The 19,267-nt window shown below is 37.2% G+C and overlaps 1 protein-coding gene across 3 annotated transcripts; it reads left to right on the forward strand.

Annotated features, from left to right (window-relative positions):
* The first annotated feature begins 4,326 nt into the window (after nt 1-4,326).
* Nucleotides 4,327-17,867, forward strand: zc3h11a (zinc finger CCCH-type containing 11A). Of its 3 annotated transcripts, none has more exons than XM_079858394.1 (17): nt 4,327-4,442; nt 5,829-5,898; nt 6,039-6,186; nt 7,504-7,623; nt 7,721-7,844; nt 7,939-8,121; nt 11,054-11,119; nt 11,199-11,279; nt 11,365-11,466; nt 11,555-11,623; nt 11,732-11,827; nt 14,714-15,247; nt 15,364-15,437; nt 15,547-15,910; nt 16,174-16,325; nt 16,415-16,560; nt 16,685-17,867. In XM_079858394.1, exons 3-17 carry the CDS (start codon nt 6,133-6,135, stop codon nt 16,893-16,895), a joined length of 2,376 nt encoding a protein of 791 aa, XP_079714520.1. In that variant the 5' UTR covers nt 4,327-4,442; nt 5,829-5,898; nt 6,039-6,132; the 3' UTR covers nt 16,896-17,867. The 3 variants fall into 3 exon arrangements, with proteins under 3 accessions (XP_079714520.1, XP_079714521.1, XP_079714519.1); XM_079858393.1 differs by having other exon boundaries at nt 4,343-4,442; nt 5,368-5,898; XM_079858395.1 differs by having other exon boundaries at nt 4,332-5,898; nt 14,714-15,251; nt 15,374-15,437.
* The last annotated feature ends 1,400 nt before the right edge of the window (nt 17,868-19,267 follow it).

A 19,267-nucleotide genomic window follows, 5' to 3' on the forward strand; every position in this document is an offset into this window, starting at 1 on the left:
CAACACTAAGGAACTTTTCCTCTTCGGTCGCCCTACAGTTTGGAAGCGGAATTGTCCATTACCGCTGTCCTAAATAATTTCGCCAAATTCAGGCAGGCACAAAGTCACAGATGGACAAATCTATGGCTGCAGCTCTGATTTGAACTGGCAAGCTGTTCCAAAGTTTAGGAGCGGCTACAGCAAATGCCAGATCGCATTTAGTCTGGTTTTAGGAACAACTAAAAGCCTCTGATTGACAGACCTAAGAGCTCTTATTGGGTGGTGATTAATCAACAGGGTGCTAAACCATTTAAAGACTTAGAAACCAATAGAGCACTTTAAAATCAATTCTATACCACACCAGTGTAAAGGCCGTAAAACAGGGGCAATATGCTCACACTTTCGAGCACTCGAGCTCTCGCAGCGAATTTTGGACCATCTAAAGGCAATTTAAAGAAGACAAGAAGGCTACATAGAGTTACAATAGTCAAGCCTATAGGCTAGGTGATAAAAGCATAGATTACTCTTACAAAATTATTAAAAAAGTGAAAAAGACTTTTCACCAAAGACTCGCAATTGATAGAAACTTGATTTTACAACCTGATTAACTTGTCTTTCAAGCTTCAGAGCACTTTCGAGAAGGACTCCAAAGAGTTTTCACATAGGCTAAGGCTTAACGTAAGTTAGGTATTCTCTGGGCACCAGAAGGGGTAAAAACAACAATCTTGGTTTGTTATCAAGACATCGATGCTATAATATCCACAAGGCAAGCAAGGAAGATACATTTCTGTGTCATCTGCATATGGTAAAATTATTTTACAAATTTACCATATGCAGATGACATACAGTATGATGATGACAAATTTTGACAAATGACAAATTTTACCATATGCAGATGACAAAATCATACTTCTCAAAAAAAAGTCAAGTAAGTTAAAGGTGCAGTCTGTAAGAATGACAGTGGTCGAAATAGGTACTGCAGTCCAAATTCAAAATATCGGAGATCGTCGTTTCTCCCACCCCGCCTCCTCAGACTCGACAGCGCTCACACGGGTTGCCGGTTTGAGCACACGCAACAGGAATGAGCGCAATGGACAATGAAAATTGGCAAATTGGCACTGTGCAGTATCACAGACCAAAACAAAAACAAACATTCCAGCCTGGAAACGCACATTTCAAAGTAAAATAACTGGCTGTAGAAGTGTTTTTCAGAGAAACGAGTATGTGAACTAAGCATGTTTCCTCAATATATGCAAACATATTATGGTATTTGTATGCTTTAATAGAGTGAAAATTTTACATACAGCACCTTTAAGAGTAAACAGCATGGGAGCTAGAGAAGAAACTTGGGGGATGCCGCAAGTCAAAGGAACAGAACCAGAGTAAAATTGCTCTATATTGACAATCAAAACCAGCTTAGCGCAGAACCACTTATGCCCATCGGCATATGATCCTGCATTATGAAGGGCAGTGACAAGCGCCTCTTACTGATCTCCTTGTCCATTTCAGCTGGTTTTAGTCACGTGATGCTGGCTCTGAACGAAAACGCGTTGTGGAAACGCGTTGAGGTAGGCTAGTGCTTTTTGTCACTCTCTGCAATTATAGTTTTTCAAAATGGCGGAATGACATAAAAGCCTCCTTGGACTTACCCGTCCAATGTAAATAAAGATAAGAAATTATTTGCTTACAAGGATAAGTCAGATCAATGGCAGAGGTAATTTTACACAAATGAGGACATATTTGTGACCCTGCCTGGACCACAAAACTAGTCACATGGGTCAATTTTGGGAAATTGAGCTTTATACATCTTCTGAAAGCTTTCCTTTGATGTATGGTTTGTTAGGATATAACAATATTTGACAGAGATACAACTATTTGAACATCTGGAATCTGAGGGTGCAAAAAAATTGAAACATTGAGAAAATCGCCTTTAAAGTTGTCCATTTATGTTCGCGATTATGCTGCATTCACTCACAAAAATAAATGCTTTATATATTTACGGTAGGAAATTTACAAAATATCTTCATGAAACATGAACTTTACTTAATATCCTAACGATTTTTGGCATAAAAACTAGTAACTGACCTGATGCAGACATAGCGTCAGCGTCTGATAGCGTCTTGTTCTGGAGCGAGGTTTACTTGAGGTCACGTGAAAATAAGTGGGGCAGCCAGAAATCTGCCCCTGCAGTTTCATTTTTCACCACAGATTTACATTGGAAATTGGTGGGGTGCTGTAGAGCTATAGGGATGGCTCCGAGACCAGCTGCCCCGATTAGTATCATAATATACATGCCTGCCGAATATAATATTGAATCTATCATGCGCTATATTTTAATATATCCTGCTCACTTTATGACTTAAAATAGTCTATAAAACCCGAATGCTGAAAACATTTATAATTTATTATTAAATCAGTGGATATTGGATGAATATTTCTAACCCACCTCCCCATATCGACGAACCGCGGCTGGTTTAGTCCTCAATGGGGCCGCAAAGTCTAAAATAGTAATGCAAACAGCTTTTTTTTTTTTTTAATGAAGAAGCTCCTCAGGACTTAGATCGGGTGTTTTGAAAACCACTAACAATGATGAAAAAGAAGCAGATAATTAGGTCTTTACTCTTTGTACAAGAAACTGCCTTTTTAAATTTAGGATGGGAGTCTCTCACACAGGATGACCATATTTGGCATCTAAAAGATAAAAAAAAATGGTTTAGACCACTTTTATGATACTTTATAATTATTTTTCTTCTGCCTTGACAGACGGCATTCCTTTTCTGATGAATCAGAAATATATATATATATATATATATATATATATATATATATATATATATATATATATATATATATATATATATATATATTTCTTGCTTAAGTTATCATTTGCTTATGTTTTATCATTTAATCAAATGTCATCATCATATTTTAAGAAATCATTATTATCATGTAGATGTGTTTCTTACTATCATTTTGATGTGTTTACCATTATTATCATTTGAAATGTATATTTAATACTTTTCTTTTATTCATCTTCATGCCTCAAATGTAGCTGGTTGACTTAGGGTTAACTTTTGTACTTCCTGTGCAAAAGTCTGCAAGTTTCCAATAGACAGACCACAAATGCTCGAATGTCTTAGAATAACGTGATAAACGAATGTTATCTGAGCTGAACATCTTGCATAATTAAGGGACATGTTGTGTAATTGCTCTGTATTGTGTATTGTACTATTAACAAAGTTTGATTAACAACTTTCTGACACATTTGGGGTACGAGACAATTTGTGAGAAGTAATTTTAACTGTTCATTTTATGTTTCTTTATTAAACTTTTAATCCTGATTATGGATGAATTAATTTTAGCCTACTCTTCATTTATTATTTGATTGTCTGCTGTTAAGAAATAAAATTTGACTTAATCATCTGACTGGATCTCCTCCCTGCATCATTTATAATGCACATTTGTGTTCCGCAGAAAAAAAAGAAATAGTCCAGTCATTTTATGAAAAAAGGTTGAACAAACTGCAACAGAAGCAAACTCAACTGATTTTGTATCCTCAATATGTCCTGAGTACAGAAAAAAAGCCCCGAAGAATCCCATTAGGGGAAAGTTTAGAAAAATACCCAAATATAGCCTATATTCATACGCCTATTAATTATTTTTCTTACGTGAATAGGGTAAAAATTGTAACCTTTAGATATCACCATGAAAATTACTGAGTGGATTACTTACATAGACAAACAAAAAATGTATTACAAGTTTTTTTTAATTGTTTGTTAACATGGACAAACGGTGCATAATCTAATTAGCCTACTTATGTGCTAATATGCATAAATACCACAACAGATCTAAACATTGGATATAGCCAGGTGAAAATGTCTTGTTGAATTTTGTTGACACATAACAGTAAAATACTTAATGTTAAGGTCTGAATGGAACCCATTTAGGCTACCCATGAGCATTAATACATAGAGGCAGGAAGAAGTACTTTAGAAACCAGCCTTTATTAATTATTATTGCAGAGATGGGGTTTGGGGCTAGGTCCGTGGGACTGTTTCTGGGGATGCACTTTTTATTTTACCTACCTTTTGTCTTCTGCATTCTCCTTACCATTGCCTCCTGTTCTTTCCTCAGACCCGTCCCCCAGAAACAGTTGCAATTTGCAATTCTGTTGCAATTTGTTCAAGGTTGACCCCCATTTTGGCTTAAAATGACTGGACTAAAAGTCGTAGGGGTTTAGAGAAACATGAGGTTGAGTATAATATCAGTGTCACTGTCATTTTTGGGTGAACTGTCCGTTTAATGAGCATGTCCGTCACAATGACGCAAGCACTTTCCTGCCTGTACAGACTGGCGCCATTTTGTTCTCTTGTGAAGTCGTAAAGGAATAACTCCAGTCCGGGAGCGTCGACCTCTCTACATGCACCAAACCGATCATACTTTATTCCAGTCGGTATAAACTGGTAATTGTGAACGCTTTATTTGTGATTGAACGTTTTATTTATTGATTCATTTACTTTAGTTAAGTGTAGTAACGTTAGTCGGTCTAAATTTAACAACATGTTACCTAAAGTTAGCAACATGCTATTCGAAAGCCAATAGAATACTGTGTTATTTTCACGTAACGTTACACAGCTCTTGGACGTAAAATATACAAATTACTTGTTGTTTACACGTTGTTTGTATCGGTGATTCTCATCTGACAGCCTAGTAAAAGGAGTTAACGTATGCCAAACACAGGGCACCAAGGCCTAACACGACGAATGCTAAAACTATTTTTTGAACTGTGGATTTAAATCAAAACGTGAACGTTACCACATTGTAATCGAACGATTGAAAAACTGTGTTTATGGTAACGAACGCGTAATTTCTGATGTTCTTTCGTTTCATTTATTTATGATCGAGTATATTAGGTAATATTTGTTTAATTATTTATCTGAAAAAAATGTGGCTTAAATATGTAATATTCACAAACGCTGATTTTGTAAGACGCACTCTGAATTTACAGGTGCGGATTCAAAATCGGCGAAATATTAATTCGTATATTACCCATTTTAAAACGTGACAATTGTGGTTTAACGTGGTCGAAAAACGAAGGCAAGAGGAGCCAAAATGTGTAACTTAGATTCTCAAGACAATTTCGTATTTAAAATTGTTTGTATGCATTATGATAATGTAATTGGACACAATAAACTCTGTGATAATCACAGAGTTTTTTGTGGCCAATTACATGTTCTATGAATCCAAAAACATGTCTCCCATGAGAATATTTTCAATGTAATATTGTGTCCCTGTCCTTATTCAAATAACCAATTATTCAGCACATGGGGAGTGTTTTTGTCTTCTTTTTGAAATGTAGGTTATGCAAGATCTTGTCCTTCATTCCAGAGGACAACTGGATTTGGATAATGAATTGGCTTCCCTGAAGATTGCTGCTTTTTCTTCTTTTTTATCTCACCATAGGTTTTTGTTTTTCCCCTATTGGGCATTTTTTAAATGAAAAAAAAAAAAAGTTCCAGTCTACCCCCCTTTAAATTTTCCACCTGGCTTCAGGAGACGTAGAAGATATCCCTCCTTTTTTTTCCGTTCCAAGATATCCAGTCCCATCTTTGCCCTCGGCTCTTCTTTTTGACAACATCTAGCTTGACGATTTTTTTAAATTCCCCCAAACCCCCTCACCACTCAATTAACAACAATATTGGAGAGAGAAAAAAAAAAACACGAAACGGACATTTTCCACCATCTACCAATTTTATCACAGCAGTCTGATGGGAACAGGTCTCTAAGAGGCAAAAGTTGCCCCCTCTTCCCCTGTTCAGTCTTTACTCATCAGTCAAGTATTCCTTCAGGATCAACACAGTGCGGAGCGACCCTTCAAGGAGCGCTTGAGATCACCAGGGAACGTCTCAGCCACTGCAGGTGAACGAAGTTCTTGCAACGCTTTCTCTCATCAGTTTTTAAATATTGGCCACCATTTTGCATCATTCAGGACAGAATGTGAAAGTGAAAATGTGAAAGGATCAACAGGAGCATGAATAGGCTTGTAACACTCTAAATAGGGAGATTCACGTGGACCCTGTCGCAGACATCCGGAACGAGATCCCAGTATCATTGAAGAGCTCCTGACCTGGAAGAGTACAAACTTGTGCCAGAATGACCATGCGAGGAGATGACTGCTACTTCTTCTACTATTCCACCTGTACTAAGGTAAAATGAAGTGTAGAGTCACTATTAGGGGTTGTTCACCTGACACTGTTTTCAACTTAAAAAAAGAAAACTTTATATGTGTTTTGGCCATTCATTCGCAGGCCAACGACGGTTTGGCAGAAAATGCAAGCTTTTGAAATCAGGTTTCTAAGTGCAAGTTTTTGAGAAAAATATATCTTTATCGTCTCCTACAAAAATGCAAATTTGTGAGAACTGTTTCGTCATGCGCATGCATGTGTTCAGTCCATTAACACATAGTGTTTACAAAGTGACTTCGCCAACTACTGGTCTGGCATCCATAATGCAGCGTTTTTAGTCGTTGTCATGGATCCTTGTAAACGGGATCGATTTGACAACGTTGTCGTAAAGGAAAAACTTTTCCTTTTTTTTTTTTTTTTTGTACATCGTTATTGTGTAAACATACTCTTAATTGGAAAACTTTGTCACATGCTAGCAATTGCTCAGAAATTTTCCTGTTGTTCAAAGTAGATTTTTTTTCCCTCATGTTCAGATATTGATAATGTAGGTCATTATAACAACTTACTACACGGCTCTGTGGAATACTGGATTTTGATTAGTGAATAGCGCCTTTCAGCAGTAAAGTTATTCCTCGATAACAACCGCTGAAAACCGATAACAGGCTCATCCAGGTTACTTAAGTCAGAAGCGCTATACGCTTGCTAGGAATGTTTCTTCTTCGTGGAAGTTTTACTTTTGTTGAGCTAATAAAATATTTAAACTTAATCGAATCAATATTTTGTGTACAGTTATTTAATCGCTCTCTCTTGTTTCATACAATCTCAGCTGCTGCCATTATGTGACTATTGTTTTGTACACTGTTGGATTATAGGATAACAAACTGGTACGATTTTAAAAGAGTTTAATCTTAAATGAATGTGTCTTATGCCCATAATTAATGTGGCGAAATGCTATGTAATAAGTGGTATGACGACTGTACCGTATCCCTTAAATGTCTGTCTAGTTTGAACTTGCTGCGCAGCTCCTTCCGCAGAAGCTTTGCATTTAAAGAGCTAATAAAATATTTAGACTCAGATCAATATTTCGTGTCTTATTATTTACTTGTGACAAGAAGCCGTGTAATAAGGGGGATAATGTACATCCATGTATTTAATGTGTTAATGTCTTTATACAGCTCCTTGGCATGCTTTTACAGTTTTTAAAGTGATCTATAAAAAAAATGTATACTGTATTTTAAATTAACAATTAATTGTAATATATAATATAAATAAGTTAAATATTAAAATATAATGAAATAAATAAAAATGTAATGTTTTGTCCTGCAATTTGCCTTTGTAGGGTGACAGCTGTCCTTTTCGACACTGCGAGGCCGCCATGGGTAGCGAGACTGTCTGCAACCTGTGGCAGGAGCAAAGGTGCTTCCGTAACATCTGCAAGTATCGCCATATGGAAATAAAGGTTTGTGACCATTTCCATACTCCCTTTATGTTGAGATCCTTTCATTGTTTCTCAAATGGGACCTTAAAAATGACCCCCCCTGTTACTACCTTTATAGAAAAACCGCAAAGTAATCGCATGCTATTGGGAGAACCAGCCAGCTGGCTGCCAGAAACCTCACTGTGCTTTTCATCATGAGAAGCCACGCATCATTGATGGGAATTATTTTTCCCCCGACAAAGGTATTTGCCAGTCTTTTGCAGTTTTTTTAATAATCTTTCATAAAAAATCAAAAGTTCGAATAAATAAATTGGGCTTTTTATCATTGTTTTACAGGTCAAGCAAAGGAGAAAGAAGAGAACCCACACGAGGACCAAGTCAACCAAGTTCCTGCGCCCACTGCAAACCCTACTAACCCACAGCTTAGAGGGGTCATTAGAACTGAGACCCAGGAGAATGTCCCCAGCCCTACCCATCCACCTGTGGTCATCAACCCCGTGGATGATGATGATGAGGATGGTAAGCACACGTTCCTGTGACGTGTCATTTCGAAGAAGTACATCTGAATTAAAAATAATAAATATAATTGAAATACAACATGTAAAATGAAAATCTTTCATTGAAGTTTATCTAAGATTGGCTTTCTTCTCACCGATCTCTAGATAGATTGCGGATAGGCCTGTATTATATGATATTATGGATCAGTGTTTCCTTGGTGTTTCATAATCGACACACTGTGACACGACTCATGTATCATGTGGAATTTCTAGTTTCCCCACTTGTAAACGTGGTGCACTGAACTGAACCAACTGTTTTAAAACTTTTTTCTAATTTACTAATTTCTTTAATTTCACTCCCGCCTTGCATACAAACAAAACACACTTATACATAAATAAATAGAGGATTCTGAAAGAGGGTAAAAAATAATAGTGCACTGTCATTAACGTCTTTTTTAAAATAAATAATCATAAATATGAGTATTATGAAAAATGAGTAGCCTATGTGTTACCTATGCTTTGTCAATGTTAAGATTATTTTTAATATGCCAATAAATATACATGCAGGCTTTCTTCAAGTTATTACATTATTAATATTAAGCAAAACAAACAGACAAATGTTTATGCGCCGTCATGTATTTGTGAGCTTGCAGCTTGAATCTCTTAATGAGAACGACAAATTTAAAGCTTACAGGCTTCCGTACGTCAACCGCCCGCATTGTCTTTTGGGATTTCTAATGGTTCGATTCTTTCAAGTCTGCATTCGATGCATCCTCTATCAAGAACACATCCGGTTACTTTCATGCGTCTGTACTTGCGTTCTTGAGTACTGGAATTGAACTTCGACAGTTGATGACGACGTAGAGCGAGAACACAAGATCGCTTAAAGGAATAGTCCACTTCAAAGTGAAAATTGTCATCATTTACTCACCCTCAAGTTGTTTTAAACCTGTTTACATTTCTTTCTTCTGCTGAACACAAAAGAAGATATTTTTAAGAATATTGGTAACCAAACAGTTGATGTAATTGGGTACCAACATTCTTCAAAATATCTTCCTTTGTGTTCAGCAGAAGAAAGAAATCCATACGAGTTTTAAACAACTTGAGGGTGAGTAAATTATGACAGAATTTTATTTTATTTAAACTATTCCTTTAAGAAAGCACATTGAGAAACAGCCTTCGTCTCTATATTTAGCGCCAAGTTTAAACTACATATCAAGCATTTATGTAACATATTTCATTTGTTCATTAATGGCTGTTGTATTAAAGTTTATTTACTTAAAGTAGGTAAGGTATTTTACCTTTGAACCCCGTTGTTGATCTCCCCTCAGATGCAATTCTTTAATGGTGGCCTTGCACGCAATTCTTAAAATGCCCACAAGATGGCGCCATTTATTGGTGAATCCGATAAACCCGATTATGGAAAATGCTTAAATATTGTGAAAAATATCTGTAACAATTATTATCGGTCGATCTCTAATGTATTGTTCTCTTTTAATGTATTGTTCTCTTTTAAAATGTGTTATTTTAAAACTATCATGTTTTTATGTGTATAAATTATGTGTGAATATTCCCAAACTCTCTGACAGTGCGATATCTCTATGGGTTATGTGATTGTCTTATTTCTAAAAATATGAAAAATGTTAGTACTAAAGTAAAAATGATTGATAAACACGTCTTTCGAAGGGAATAATAACAAGTACTTTGGGTGTCTTGTTTGTCATTTATTTTTCTTTAAAACCTGTTAACTGTCATGGGCCCACCGGTGGGCCCAAATTCATTACATATTTAAAACAGTAATATCCTATACTAAACCTAAACTAATCTTGACAAACTATATATCATTTGAAAGCTTACAATCTCTAGTTTTCATATTTGGTGACTGATTTTCAAAATAAATTACAGAGGAGCCGTAATTTATCAATTTGCAACAAGACTATTTTCATATTCCTAAGGCGTGTTCAGACCTTTATTTTGAAATAGCAATGAACATTTTTATGTGTTTCTTAGAGGTTGAATTCATATCAAAATCTGCCAAACTTCCCATATTACTTCTGAATAGAATGTCTACTTAATAAATTGTATGAAAATTGTGGAAATAATGGTTCAGATGATCACTCAAACCACATATGGAAATGGAGGCGCCCTTATATGGGCAGTAATGGAGTCTGGTTGTCACCTAGTGAAAATGTTTGGTACTGCGCCCAAACAAAATCTTACTGAAAGCTCATTTTTTGAGATATCAACCTAAATTTTGAAACACAACTTGTTCAGATTTTTGACTTTGATTTTTTTGCAGTTTTAGAGTCACCCAGGTTTTAAAAATATATATTTTATATAAAATATGAATAATTAAATTTTTTACATTTTACATTTCCATAAACTCAAACTTCTATAACTTTTTTTCTGTTTCACTTTCTTAATTTATTTCACTTCTACAAAAATCTGCCAAATGTCTTCTTTAAAACAAGACCAATTGTACATCTATACTCCAAAGCATTCTTTAATTACAACCATTTAAGTTCGAAATGTGCATTTTCATGTCTACTCAAAAAAAGGGGGGTGACAGTTAACAGGTTAAAAAAGCACCAGAACTTCAATAAAATTTAATAGCAACACCGCATGAATGTGAATCACGTTATATTTGCCTTTGATCTCGTAGGTGTATGATTCACTACGAGAAGAGAGATCTGTCCGTCTTGCCTGCACTTTTTCACTCCTCCCCTCACTTTAGCCTTTTAGACTTTTTTCTAAATTTCAGGCGAGCGAATCTCAAATTAGCCTATTCAGAACTCATAATTGATATTTCCCACTCACATTAGTTCCAACCCTTAATTAATCTTTGATTAGCTGGTTCAGGTGTGTTTAATTAGGACCGGGCTATGGTCTGCAGGTGGCCCTTCAAGAATAGAATGTGGCATCCCTGATCTTGACACATTGCTCATTGTTTGCAGATCAATTCTCAGAGGAAGGAGATGAATCTCTCGGAGGCTCACCCCGGAAACTGGTCACATATAAAGGTGAAGACGGTTTCCATGTTTTGTTAATATTTTCTATGATGTATCGAGCGCTTTATTTTATTATTGGTCTGTCGTGCAGATGATTCGCTGAACTTTGGTATCCAGACACTGGAGGAGATCAGATTGAGGAAAGCACTCATGGCCAATCTGAAGAAATCTGGTAAATAAACCCTCACCTCTATTGCTTTCCAGTGATCTGTTGTTCAGATATCTGATCTTAATTTTCACTTTTTGTTTGTTTGCAGGGCAGTCCACCATGCAGAGCTCTGCCCAAAACAATGGAACTGCTATTGAAAAGGAAAACATTCAGTCTCTTTCACGTCTGGAAGTAAACAATGCCAAGAATGGTAAGCAGCCCAAGTGTTTGAACTTTGGTTTTCATAGCATCAAACCATTTGTTCACATTTAAGCCCTTTTAAAAAATCTGTGTTGCAGATTCGTTTGTTAATGAAACTGGAAAAAGAAAAATTTCAGACAGACTTGGGAAAAGAATTTTGAAAAGAGGTACGTTTATGAAAACGGTTTGCTCGATATTGTAATGCATTTATATACCCGTGGTCCCTTTTTACATACTTCTGCCAAAAACTGACAGATGTTATCATTTAATTGAAGATGGTCCTGTGGAGGAAGGGTTACCTTTGAAACGAAGCCTTGCTGAACGACTCGGTGCAACTGTTGAATCCTCTACAGATGTTCTACCACAGAAAGGTACGAGACTAGTTTATTGTCCCAGCTGTGGTTGTAGAGGCATTTATCCCTTTTACAATTTATGTAAATCCCACCCTTGGACATAAATCCCTTAATCAACAAATCCATATTAGAGAAATGCCAAGCAGAATGGGTAGAATGTCAAAATAGCAAATTATTTGAAATAAATTCTGTGGTTGGGAAAATATGTCTACCCTTTTAAATCGAGACACGACTAAGTTGTATTTACAAGGTGTCTGATAGGCCATACTAGACTGACTCATGGGCATTTATTGAAGGGTGATGGACAAAAATATCAATACTTTAGTATCAACTTGTCTGTAAAACATATTATTTTGGACTGCCCAATCTTTAATGTTATGAGACAGTGCTTTTTATCAGGACAAACTTAAGGACTTATGGATCCAGAATTTATTTAACAATTTTTGGGGGACATTTATAAGTACATTTAAAGAATCTTTGGTAACACTTTATTTTACAGTGTCATTGTTACATATGTTACATGTAGTTACTATAGTAATAACTATACATTATGCATAATTACATGCAACTAACCCTAAACCAAACCCTAATCATAATCCTGTAGTAAGTACATGTTGTTAAATAATATAACTCAGTACTTAAATGTAGAATTAGGCTCAATCCCAATTCACCCCTTGGCCCTACCCCTCCGTTTTGCGCGTTCCCGTGAAGGGGTAGGGTTGTCTTGATTCTCTTTTGGTTTGAGAGGTAGAGGTAGGGGGAAGGGCCAGATAGCCCTTGAAACAAAGTTTTTTCGGGACCACACTTCAAACGAAGGGGTATGAGAAATGTACCTGCATACACCGGCTATAGAGGCAACATGGCTGCCAATAATCATTTTCTTTGTCACATTCAATCTTGTATTCATATTTATGGTCATGTTCTTCAATGAAATGGTTGCAAAAAAGTCGCTAAAGTTCGTTAACAATATGACGCGTGTAAAAAGCAAAAGTTTGAAGCGAAGTGGATGCGCAAATCAGGCGAATTCGCGTCCGCCGCGCGCTAAACGCCTCATTCGCGCCGCAAGACCTCCAGACGCGCGTAAACGCGTCTTTGCATTGACTTAACATTGAAATCACTCGCGCCAGACGCTCTATTCGCGTTTGGTGTGAACGCAGCATTAGGTGTCGAAGATATCGTCATCTCCGTTGTTTTCTGCGAACTTCAGAAGAAAAATGCAAAAAAAATAAATAAATAGCTGTAACTCACGCAATTGAGATGACTATAGCTGACGACGGCATCTTGGAAGTTTGTGATAAACATTGGCGCATCTCCTGGGACGTAGGCACTAGCACCGACGTATAATGACGTGTAACGGTGTAGTAGTGGTGTCCCATTTCTTAGGGGAATATTTTCACCCCTACGCCTTGCCACTAGGGCTGTGTATTGGCAAGAATCTGGCGATACGATACGTATCACGATACATGGGTCACGATTCAATATATTGCAATATATTTCGATACTGTGCATAAGGCGATATATTGGGATTTTTTTAAAGTAAAATATATTAAAAATATTTAAAAAAAAGACATGATGTGCATAAAAGTCAAAGAAGTTTACTTTAGGTAAACAATTCAGTACACAGAAAATCAAACTGCCAGTTTGGGGGATTGTGGTTCACAGGTTCTTAGTGAGCAAATTTTTATATGCTCAAGTAGGCCATAATAAAAGAAAATAGGTACATAGCCCCTGTCACAAAACAAAACAACAACGTGAACTGGACGAAAATGAATGAAAGTGGATGAAAGTGAACAAAATGAATGTGTCATATATTGAAATCAAGTTTTATGTGATAAAAGATTTTAAAAGAACTGGACGCGCGAATGAGGCGAAGCGCGCCGCGCTAAACGCCTCGTGCCGCAGGACCTCCAGACGCGAGTAAACGCGTCTTTGCATTGACTTAACATTGAAATCACTCGCGCCAGATGCTCTATTCGTGTTTGGTGTGAACGATGCACGCGATTACATTTAGAAATAGACAAGCTTTGTTTCCAAATGCACCAAGCAAAGATATCCTTTCAATTGTATAAACTTTTATAAAACCAGCCAATATAATCACAATAAACATCCAAAATGAAATATTCAACATAACAACTGCACAACGTCTAATTTGTAAACAAAATGATTTACGCACTAAATCCAGCATAAACTCCGGCACAATTTGCATATGTTTAAACTCTCAATACAGACATCACATCCCGAACCTCACAGCAATTGGCTGCCGACTGCGTTTTTCGCTTGATATTTGTATAAAGGAACTGCCCAACTTTTTGACGCTCTCGGTCGCTCTCAACGCTTTCTCCGGTCCGCTGTCAATCCTAAAATGTCCAGTGGACACGCACCGTTATAGGCGAGCCTGGCGAGGACACTATAGTGGTGCGTCTCAGCATAGCTATCTAGTGGTAGGGATTTAAACAACATAAACGTGAACCACTGTCTTACGGTCTTACCATGAATATTTTTGGACGTAAAAAAAAAAAAAAAAAAAATCGATATTGCGTTTTTGAAAATCGATACAGTATTGCAAAATAAAATATCGCGATACTCAAGTGTATCGATTTTTTCTTACACCCCTACTTGCCACTCTGTTTCAAGGGGCAAGGGGTAGGTGAAGGGTTAGGGGTAGGCAAAGGGGTATAAAATAGAATTGGGATTGAGTCTTACACTGTAACAGTGACACCTTAAAAGAAAGTGCAACCAAATATTTTATAGAATTGTACTCATTTTGTACTTGTGCTTATTTGTTTTCATTGTTATACTTATGATATGATGTTGTATCTGCCATGTAATAGCCAGTGATGCTGATATAAAAATAAACTCAAATACTACTACTACTTCACAATTTACGTTAATAACTCTTTTCAGCTCAGAAACCAGTGCGAGAAAGACTTGGATTGACCTCCGACCTGCCCAGCACCGACAGCGAGCCAAAACCATCCGGAGACATCCGTATAAAAACCCTTGAGGAGATTCGGCAAGAGAAGGCAGCCAAAAGCCTCAACTCGAGTAAAGTTGTGCGTGTTGTGAAAGAAGTGCCGAAGGAGCCGCTGAACCCTGCCAAGAAAAATGTCAAACCTGCTGGTGGACCCCCAGTTAAGACTTTCTCTGAGATCCTTCACGAAAAGAAAAAAATGCAGGAGAAAAGAGTCCAGGAAATGAACACGACTGCCAAAAGTCCAGAGGGGAATGAAGGACTTTGCTCTGCAGAAGCTGCAGTCAAGGCCCCTGTGGCAGCTGCGGAGGTACGAGTTAAAACACTGGAGGAAATACGCAGGGAGAAGGCTGCAAGGATGCAAGCACAACTTCAAGAGAACACAGACGACAAGACCCCAACCTCTAGTGAAGCAGAATCAAGTGGACCTCCAAAGAGGCGCATTCTGCGTGTTAATAAAGCTTCAAGTAAGTCAGACACATTCATGTAGTTTGTTTCAAGGAAATGGTTTAAAAGTGTGGAAAACAGCCAAGGATGTGTGTTCACAATTTTTTTTTTTTTCTTCAATTGTAATTTTTTTTAGCTGCTGCCAGTGCCAACACTGTTGGTCAGACAAAACCAGACACATCTGATAAGAAACTGGAACCTGCTACAGAGGTAAGACAATTTCAAAACAACCCAAGACAACAAGCCTAAGAGGATATTGTTTCCTGTTTTTTATATATATAAATATATCTATATCTCAATCATTTCCTTTAACTCGCAGACAAATGGAAAAGGCGAACTCTCCAGTGTGCCGGTTAAAGTGAAGACGTTTGAGGAGATCATGCGTGAGAAGAGACTCCGCAAGCTACAGGAGGAGCAAGTCACCTCCACCAACCAGAAAGACGCATCACCTGCTGCCTCGCCGCCAGCATCAGAATCCTCCGCCCAGCCTCAAACCACAGTGAGACAGAGGATCGCCCTCAAACCCAAGACCTCTCCGCTCCCTGCTGCTGTAGTGCCTCAGAAAATCTCCCCCGAGCGGTCTGGAGATAGTACTCCATCGTCAAACACACCAAAGCCCTCCAGCTCTCCGGTCATTCCTGTCCAGCTCGCTGAGGGAACTATACAAACAGTGGAGAAAAAGGGTAGGAGTTAGATTCATTATCTCGTTATTTGATCGTGTAACTCAATTTCCATTTTTAAAGTACTTTACTGGCTGGATAGTTTTTTACGTACAATATTACTCCTACAAAAATAGGATAAATAATAGAGATGATAATGTTTTAAATATGAGAAGCCAGTAATGTTTACTACAGTACTAATATAAACTAAAATAAGTGTGTATCTATTTTATTTACTCCCTTTTCCAAATGGCCTACTCACTTTGCTGCATTTGTCTGCGTTTCAGTGAAGCCCAAGGTGAACGTGAAGCCATCAGTAATGAAACCGGCCCAGAGGAGGAAAGCAGCAAAAGTTCACTCTGCTGTTGCTGAGGTGAAACCTCTCAACGCCGCCTGTCAATCACCTCCCTCCCTGCTTATTCCCAACAAGCGTCTTAAGGTGAGGATTATTTACTTAAGCAATTATTTTGTCACTGCTGGTTAAAAAAAAAATAGTTTAAGCATTTGGTTTTTTTTTTACTCTTTCAGGTGGCTTCACCAACCTCTCTGACAGATGTTCGGTTCGACACTCAGCAGGTGCCCTGCTCCAACACAGAGGATATTCAAATGGTGCCTATGAGCTGCCTTGAGCCTGCCAGTACTACATCAGCTGAGACTGCTGCAGTCCCCCAAAGGTATGGGAAATGATCTTATTTCATCTGATGGAAGACTACCATTTTTAATTGATTTATATTAAATCGTCACGCAGAAACGATACAAATTAACACAATTTTTTTTTTTTTTTTCTTTTCTCTGTAGCCCTGTGACCAGAACACCCAGTGTGCAGCGCAATCGGCGGTCCAGCACCACTTCTGGTCGAACTTCTGCTGTTACCAGTTCATCGATGGATGACTTTGAAGACCTGTTAGATGAATTCACTGATGATCGGCTTGAGGATGACTTGGAATTGGATTCGGGCAAGGGAGAGGATGACCTTCTTTTGGAACTCTCAGAGATGATTGACAGCTAGAAATGAGCGATGTCACCCCTTTACTTACTTACCACTGCCACTATGAATAAAAAAGGACTGAGACATAATTCAACCCACACTATTTTAAAATAAGATCTTTTATTTTCAAACTCTGATAGATCTTGTTTTATTGTTCCTTTTAGATTTTTCTTGTCAATGTAAATATTTCTTCATCATCAATAGTGCTTTAGAGTTCTTTTCTTTAGTTGACTTCTTAAAGCTGTCAAAAATGGAAAAAAAACGTAGTTGTTGCAGGTATGAGCAAGCCATCATAAGACAGCCTCAGGTATAATGATTGTGTTGGAGGTCATGTTATAGCACTGGTCATCATTCATTACAGAGGCAGGAAGTTTCAGTTGTGTACTGTGTATGCCAGAAGAGTTTTTTTTTTTTTTTTTTGTATTGGAGAGGCACAGCAAGGCAACACTTTTCGCAGTGTTCATTTTGAGTCGCATGAGTTGTGAAATGTTCTTTGGCTGTCATTATCAACATTATTTTAACTGGTGATCTCACTAACCTTTGATCTGCTATAGGAAAAACATTTTGCGATCCTATTATTTTGATGTTTTGACTGAGCTGGAGGTCACAGAAATGTTCCCCCCTTTTTCATTTGGGTGGAAGAAATTCTATTATAAATGTTATGCTACTTGGAATTCTACACCTTTTCACCTTGTGAAATGATTGTCAAAACATTTGAGCAGTTACTCAGACTTCTAAATGCAACATGTAAACATGACAAAGCTGTGTTCTCAGGGAAAATCCTTAAGCTTTGCTCATCTTTGTTGACCTGTATATTTTCTTTTCTTTGAAAATGTCTTCTTGACCATGTCTTCTCTTAGTTTTATTCACCTTAGTTTACCAACATCATGTAGTAAGGGGCTGGGATGAGAACATCATGTAATCTGTTCTGCAGTATCACCTAAGTTGCACCTCTTCAAAAACATTGTAAATAAAATGTCTATGAAAACCTTATTAGTGTTTTAGTTTTTTAACAGCATTTACAAAGCATTGTTATGGATTGGTAACTTTAGTATTTTTCTAAATACTTTCTTTTTGGGAATGTGCTATTGTTTGAGTGTTTGGGATGCTGCATTTGTTGTGAAAGGTAATATCTGGTTTTGAAGTTAAAAAAATAACCTTAAATTCTCTATTGAGCAGCATTTAAATCTCAGGATGTTTTCTTAGACATTTGTGCTGTAGCAATATTTTAAATCCATTCATTCTAAAATAATGCAATATAACCCCACATTATTGTATCTGTACATATAAGAAAACTGGCATATATCCTAAATATTAACGTTTTTTTCAATAGGTTTTTCATTCACAAAATGAAAATGTCTTTGTAAGCTGTTTTACGTTACTGACATCAATCCTTTGCATAGGAATTTAGAAATGAAAAAGTTAAACCATTGTCAATTAAATAAAGTCAAAAAACTTATAATAATACACTTACTGATGTTTTATAATTGGATGCCTCTGTATCTTACAGTGGACTTCACAAATATTGGCACCCTAGGTAAATATGAGCAAAACTGACTGAAAATTTGGTTTTACAATTTCTACTAGTACTTTCTCTCCTAGAAAAAAATCACTAGAACCTAACCTTTGATTAAAGTCTTAAAAAGTTTAAAAAGAAAAAAATATAGGCTAATACTTTTTTTTCCTGAAATATTTATTCCTCAATTATTGACTCTCCTTCATTTAATATTTTGTGCAGCCTCCCTTTGCCAAGATAACAGCTCTTGATCTTCTCATATACTGCATAAGGTTGAAAAGCAGGGCAAGAGATCTGAGGCCATTCCTCCACACTGAGTCTCTTCAGATTCTGAGGTCCATGACTCTATTTTCAGCTCATTCCACAGGTTTTTTGGATCAGGGGACTGATATGTCCATGGCAAAACCTTCATTCTGTGGTCAGTGAACTGTTCAGTTGTTTATATTGAGATGTGCTTTGGATCGATGTCATGCTTGAAGTTCCAACCATGGTCCAGCTTAAGTTTCCTGACAGGGTCGGTCAGGTTATGATTTAATATCTGCTGGTCCTTGATGGAGTTTATGATACTGTGCATCCTATCAAGTTGTCCAGGGTCTTTGGAAGAAAATGAGCCCTCCAGCAATACATTAAAGATTCAGCTTCACAGTGGGGATGAGGTGCTTTTCTACATGTCTATGTTTCTGTCTGTCAATGCCACATCTGGTGATTTTCTAAAAAGCTTTCTATTGGTCTCATCTGACCCTAAAACCCAGTCCCACAAATAGTTCCGTCATTTTTGCTAATATGTATTTCCTCCGTATGATTCTGAGAAAAGGGGAAACGATATTAAACTCCAAGCCAGTAGGTGGCGGTAAACATGTATCACTTGTATCACTAT

The sequence above is a fragment of the Squalius cephalus genome, assembly GCF_949319135.1.
Source record: "Squalius cephalus genome assembly, chromosome: 22".
Lineage (NCBI taxonomy): Eukaryota > Metazoa > Chordata > Actinopteri > Cypriniformes > Leuciscidae > Squalius > Squalius cephalus.

What these genes read in the sequence shown, in the direction of transcription:
- zc3h11a (XM_079858394.1), top strand. Translation starts at nt 6,133, where the DNA reads ATGACCATGCGAGGAGATGACTGCTACTTCTTCTACTATTCCACCTGT. An exon ending in ACTATTCCACCTGTACTAAG is followed by an intron (nt 6,187 to 7,503) that starts GTAAAATGAAGT and finishes TTGCCTTTGTAG; the next exon opens with GGTGACAGCTGTCCTTTTCG. An exon ending in GGATGATGATGATGAGGATG is followed by an intron (nt 8,122 to 11,053) that starts GTAAGCACACGT and finishes CATTGTTTGCAG; the next exon opens with ATCAATTCTCAGAGGAAGGA.